The sequence below is a fragment of the Aedes albopictus genome, chromosome 3, assembly GCF_035046485.1.
Source record: "Aedes albopictus strain Foshan chromosome 3, AalbF5, whole genome shotgun sequence".
NCBI classification, from domain to species: domain Eukaryota; kingdom Metazoa; phylum Arthropoda; class Insecta; order Diptera; family Culicidae; genus Aedes; species Aedes albopictus.
The window spans coordinates 263,784,955-263,791,441 of record NC_085138.1 but is presented as its reverse complement, the minus strand read 5'-3'; the positions used below and the strand labels follow the sequence as shown (position 1 = coordinate 263,791,441).

At 47.4% G+C, this 6,487-nt stretch overlaps 1 protein-coding gene across 1 annotated transcript; it reads left to right on the top strand.

Moving 5' to 3' along the window:
- The first annotated feature begins 1,594 nt into the window (after positions 1-1,594).
- LOC134290724 (uncharacterized) lies at positions 1,595-4,726 on the top strand. Its single transcript, XM_062857907.1, has one exon. The coding sequence runs from the start codon at positions 1,595-1,597 to the stop codon at positions 4,724-4,726; it is 3,132 nt and encodes a 1,043-aa protein (XP_062713891.1).
- The last annotated feature ends 1,761 nt before the right edge of the window (positions 4,727-6,487 follow it).

The following is a 6,487-nucleotide window of genomic DNA, read 5'->3' as shown; positions in this document are numbered from 1 at the left end:
CTATCCACCGTGGTGGGGCTGCCACCTTAGGTATAGCTTCCGGTGGAGGAGCATTTCATAATCAGCCGCTGGATGCTAGAATAGACACTGCACAATATCCACGAACCAGATTTACGAGGAAAGATGCATTCAACGCCTTCTAATGAGTTTTTAGGCAAATATGGTCTTCTACAAAGTTGTCCCTTATAATAAGGCCCTCTTTAAAATGTGCATGAAAATTGGGGTGGTCCATATGTTCAAAGAAATTGGTAACCAAACTTTTTTATTTGCAAGAATAACTGTATACATTATTCAAGAAAGTTGTAGATCTAACAATTTTGAGTAAGTTTGCTAAAGACACTGTCGCAGCAAAATCTATCAGTGGTCAGCTATCCCCTATATTTCAAACTAGCTCTCACTACCGAGCCAATCTCTTTAGATCACATCAGGCACTCATTCTCTCTACACCATTTAGAACGATCGTAGCTACAAACCCCAGATTGTCCAGTCAGTAGTGATCATACCGCGCGCGGAGAACAACGCTGTTGCGTATATTAGGTTCCGTGTGATATGAAATTTAGAATAACTAATTAAATAAAACGGAATCCGAAGTCGTGTTTTTTACCCCGCAATAAAGTGTTTCGTTCATGTCGTAAACGCCGCGAGTGATCCTTAATTACCCCGAACTCCTGATCATCTGTAAAAACGGTTACATTAAATGGTCCTTCGAGCCGGATTTCGGGGACTCTCAAGTGACCAAAAGTGACCAGTGCCATAGCTAACAATAGCACAATTGTGCGAAGAAACCCTCCGCTTGGGTTCAGTGAACTGTAACTTACGAGCATCGACCTCGACGGAGTGGTGACATCATTTTGTGGATGCTGTATTGTTCCCGGTTTGCTGATCAACGTGGTGAAGCTGTGGAGATCCAGCCCGACGACGACGACGACGGCGCAGAGATGATAACAGCAGCGTGCTGAAAACGGGGAAGTACTAGATGTTGTGCATGATAATGATTGATGGTGGACTCTATGCATGCGAGTCACTGGTGCAAAGAGAAATTGATTGTGACCAATAAATGATGCCTAGGATCGCATGAAGGTGTTTCTATCTCCTTATGGAAATTGTGGGTGTAGGTGAGCCACTGTGTCTACCATCTCTACGGTTGGTCTTTCAAATCGCTGCATTTCTGGTTATGGTATTCTGCTTGGTTGGATCCCCTCGCTGCTGTCAATGGTTGTTGCCCTTCCCCCAATCTCTGTCAATACCGCGGGTCGTGTGGGACGTCGAGTTGATAATTCGCGTTTCGGGTGCACAGTGGGAGTGATTTGCAGTGAGTGAATTTGTGTGATCAACAACTGAATTTCTGTGAACTATCAGTGATTAAAGTGCAAAAATGGCAAATGAACTACGAAATCTAGTCAAACAAGAACGAAATAGTTTAAAAACTTTTGAAGCAGTGGAATGTTTTCTCGATAATTTTGACTCTAGTGTGCATAGTGTTGAAGTTGAAATTCGTTTGGAACGTCTTGAGGCTGCTTTCAGCGAATTTCACCGTGTTCGAAGACAAATTGAACTGATTACAGAAGATGTAGAAGAGGATGAAGAAAGTGAAATGGAGAAAACACTCAGTGAATCATCGCAGGCTCGGCTCAAGCAGAAGAAAGCAGAGAATGAGAAGGTCGTGCTGGATGTCGAGAACAATTATTGTCGTTTGAAAGCTGCATTGATGAGCCGATTATCGAAACAACCTTCAACTCAGCCCAACCTGCAGCAACTAACGGCTCAAGGTACTTCAACTGGTCTGTCTCGTGTCAAGCTTCCGGAAATCCGTCTACCAACCTTCGGAGGACATCTCAAGGACTGGGTGACCTTTCGCGATACTTTTCGGAGTTTGATCCATAATAACCCACAGCTAACGGAAATGGACAAATTCACGTATCTACGGTCATCGCTCAGTGGAGAAGCTCTTCAGGAGATCAATTCCGTGGAAATGTCAGACGTCAACTATGTGGTTGCCTGGACGATGCTGGAGGAGCGATATGAAAACAAGAAATTGATTGTTAAAGCCCATCTTGATGCCTTGTTTTCGATTGAGCCCATACGCAGAGAAGGATACGAGTTGCTCAGTCGTCTAATCAGCGATTTTGATAAACATCTTCTCATGTTGGATAAAGTTGGAGAAGACACAAACAACTGGAGCACCATTCTTGTCTACATGGTGTGCTCTCGTTTAGATTCCACCACGCTTCGAAATTGGGAAACACACCATAACTCAAAGGAAGTGCCCAAGTACAAGGACCTCATGCATTTCCTAAGAGATCAGTGCTCCGTGTTGCAGTCTGTGGCTCCAGCTAAGGCTATCGTCGTCCCTGAGAAGAAGGCAAAGTTCTCCGTCACCAACTATGTTGTTCCAACCAAACGTATAGTTCTCGCTGAAGCGGCTCGGTTATTTGACCCACTAGGCTTGATCGGTCCTGTAGTCGTTATCGCAAAAATCTTTCTACAAGAACTGTGGAAACACAATTGCGGCTGGGATGATCCATTACCTGAAGCGATGCAACAATTTTGGCAAGAATACAGGTTGAACTTGACCGCCCTGTCCTCCTTTTCGATTCCACGCTGGATTGGATACAAGGCCGAAGCAGTTTCAATGGAATTGCATGGGTTTTGTGATGCATCGGACAAGGCCTACGGTGCGTGCATCTACACACGTTGCACGCTGATGGATTCTTCAGTAGAAGTACGCTTGCTCATTGCCAAATCCCGTGTTGCGCCGTTGGAGGACCTCAAACGGAACAAGAAGAGACTGTCAACCCCTCGTCTTGAGCTTTCGTCCGCATTGCTACTTTGTCATCTGTACGAGAAGGTCAAGGCCAGCATTCGCATTCCCCATAACGCAAGCTTCTGGACCGATTCGACAATCGTTGTGCATTGGCTATCCTCTTTGCCCTCGAGATGGCAGATTTTCGTAGCCAATCGTGTTTCCGAGATTCAGCACATCACCAAGGGTTTCGTTTGGAATCACGTAGCTGGTGCGGAAAATCCGGCGGATGTCATTTCTCGAGGTATGACCCCGGCTCAACTACTGTATCACACAATTTGGCTTGAAGGTCCGGCATGGCTGCGTCGAGACCGCAGCACTTGGCCGGTGGCAAGCCCCGAAGAGGATTTCGATCGAACATTACTGGAAGAGCGAAGCGCAGTTGCAATCCCAGCTCAGTCCAAGCCAAACAGCGAGTTATTCGGTCTACATTCGTCTTTGTTCGTATTGGTGCGAAGAGTTGCATGGATTCGCCGTTTCATCCACAATTGTCGACGCCCAGAAGAAGTACGCAGCGGAAACATCAACCACATCGAACACCAAGAAGCCATGCTGTCGCTGGTACGTCTGGCCCAGAACGAATCGTTTCCAGAAGAGATTTCTGCACTACAGCGCGGAAATCAAGTGAAACCGTCATCTCCAATCCACAAACTCTGGCCAATACTCGTCGAAGGTGTACTGCGTGTCGGTGGTAGACTTTCCGAAGCACCTGTGTCATCAACTCGTAAGCATCCAGCGATTCTCTGTTACCGGCATCCCCTGAGCAAACTGATCGTAGTAGACTACCACTTGAGGCTGTTTCACGCGGGTCAACAGCTGCTAACCAGCAGTGTACGAGAGAAGTACTGGCCCACTCAAATCCGTCGACTAGCAAACACGATTATCCACGAATGTGTATCCTGTTTCCGTAACAAGCCGAAGGTGTTAGATCAGCTCATGGCAAACCTACCGTCAGAACGTGTATCGCCAGCACCGCCATTCGTGAAGGTTGGTTTGGACTATTGCGGGCCATTCTTCGTTGCCAACTCCAACCGACGCGCAGCTCCACGGAAATATTTTCTCGCTGTCTTCGTGTGCTTGGTGACTAAGGCAGTTCACCTTGAACTGGTTGGAGATCTGACCAGTGCTGCCTTTATTGCTGCGTTCAAACGTTTTGTCGCACGTCGAGGTAAACCCGTCCTGGTAATGTGTGACAATGCTCTCAATTTTGTCGGAGCAAGACGTGAGCTCAGCGAATTGCACCGATTGTTTCGCAACCAACAATTCCAGGAGTCAGTTGCAGAAAGCGCAGAAGAAGACGAAATTGAATTCCGATTCATTCCGGCAAGATCGCCCAACTTCGGCGGCCTCTGGGAGGCCGCGGTCAAATCCTTCAAAGGCCATTTCAAGCGCACCGTTGGGTCGAAGATTCTGCCACACGACGCCATGCATACAGCAATCGTGCAAATAGAAGCGATCCTGAATTCCCGTCCGCTGACACCCGTTAGCAGTGATCCAATGGACTTCGAGGCATTGACCCCAGGTTATTTCCTCATTCAGAGACCACTAACCGCTGTTCCCGAACCAGACCTCAGCCATCTTCCGAAAAACCGCCTTTCACTGTGGCAAGAAATGCAAGGCTTCGTGCAGCACATGTGGAAAGTATGGTCAAGGCAATACTTGTCCGACCTCAACAACCGAACGAAGTGGACACGTCGGCGAAACAATATCTCTGTCGGTACAATGGTTGTTGTAAGGGAAGATAATCTTCCCCCACTGAAATGGAAGTTGGGGCGAATAGTACAGGTCCACGCGGGTACCGATGGAAACATCCGCGTGGTTACGGTTAAAACACAGGATGGCCTGTTCCGTAGAGCAATATCCAAAATATGTGTCCTTCCCATCCGGGACAATCAAACTGATTCCACTACCGAAGATCATTGATTCTATTGCTTCAGCGCTTCGGCGCTTACTGTCAAACCAATTTGGGATCCATGAGCCGTTCCAACCAGTGTCCAGTCCTGTTCAGTAGTCAAGCATGTATTCTGTCCGTCCATGATGTCCTGTCCAGTTCAGCATTACTTCATCTTCTTCTTCTTTATGGCTCGACGTCCTCACTGGGACTTGGCCTGCCTCTCTTCAACTTAGTGTTCTTTGAGCACTTCCACAGTTATTAATTGAAGGGCTTCCTTTGCCTGCCATTGCATGAATTTGTATATTGTGAGGCAAGTACAATGATACACTATGCCCAGGGAGTCGAGAAAATTTTCCCGACCGGAACGGGAATCGAACCCGCCGTCTCCGGATTGGCGATCCTTAACCTTAACCACTAGGCTAACTGGAGACCTTACTTCAATATCGTCCTGTGAGGTCTGACACAACCGTGTCAGCAAGTCCAAATGTCCTGTCCAATCAGTGTGCCCAAATGCAATTTACTGTTGAAATGCCATTTGTCATCGTAGTTGAAGAAGTTGTCCAGTGTGTGCAGCCTATCCAATGAAGGGGATCCATGGTACCACCCCTCTCAACGTAACAATTCGGATCACCAATGGGTTTGGCCAACTCAAATTGGTGACTTCCTCTAAATTGAAGTCCGTGCTGCCGCACAACAGCCTCGACAAAGTTCTACGAGCAACCATTCCTACGACGAGAGTCGTCGTCACCGGCGCCGAGGGCGCTCGCGGAGGCCAGGAGGCCTCCGCGCCAGGCAAGTTTCTTTCAGTTTGGGTTATATAGTTGTAAAAGCACCCGTTCATCTTATAGGGCAATGCCACCGGGTCAGGAGACCCTCGTCATCGACATCTAGTATCTGTCATCGTCGTCATCAGCGCCGAGGGCGCTCGCGGAGGCCAGGAGGCCTCCGCGCCAGGCAAGTTTCTTTCAGTTTGGGTTATATAGTTGTAAAAGCACCCGTTCATATTATAGGGCAATGCCACCGGGTCAGGAGACCCTCGGATCGTCATGGACATCTCGTATCAGTCATCCAGCCATCCGTTTGCTCAAGCATCATCGTGGAACAAGGCTCAGTCGCATCCTGTGCAAGGTCTTCATCAGGAAGGTCACCTCGGTTCGGTCTCAGATGTATTCCGAAGTTTCCCCAGCGTACAACACTACTCCGATCGGACGGATCGTAAGTGATGCTCCCAGAAGTCGTCGTTCAACAACCAAGTCGCAGCCATCTGAAGTCAAACCAGCAATATCAACAGCAGCAGCAGTTAGTGCCAGTACAGAACTACGGTTCCTTAATGTCGAATAATGTACCGTTAGAATATAAGCATTACGTGTATAGAGATGTAGAGTAGGGAATTTGAAATCGATATTTCAAGGCGGCCGGTATGTCGCAGCAAAATCTATCAGTGGTCAGCTATCCCCTATATTTCAAACTAGCTCTCACTACCGAGCCAATCTCTTTAGATCACATCAGGCACTCATTCTCTCTACACCATTTAGAACGATCGTAGCTACAAACCCCAGATTGTCCAGTCAGTAGTGATCATACCGCGCGCGGAGAACAACGCTGTTGCGTATATTAGGTTCCGTGTGATATGAAATTTAGAATAACTAATTAAATAAAACGGAATCCGAAGTCGTGTTTTTTACCCCGCAATAAAGTGTTTCGTTCATGTCGTAAACGCCGCGAGTGATCCTTAATTACCCCGAACTCCTGATCATCTGTAAAAACGGTTACAGACACTTTTTATGTAG

What these genes read in the sequence shown, in the direction of transcription:
- LOC134290724 (XM_062857907.1), top strand. Translation starts at nt 1,595, where the DNA reads ATGGAGAAAACACTCAGTGAATCATCGCAGGCTCGGCTCAAGCAGAAG.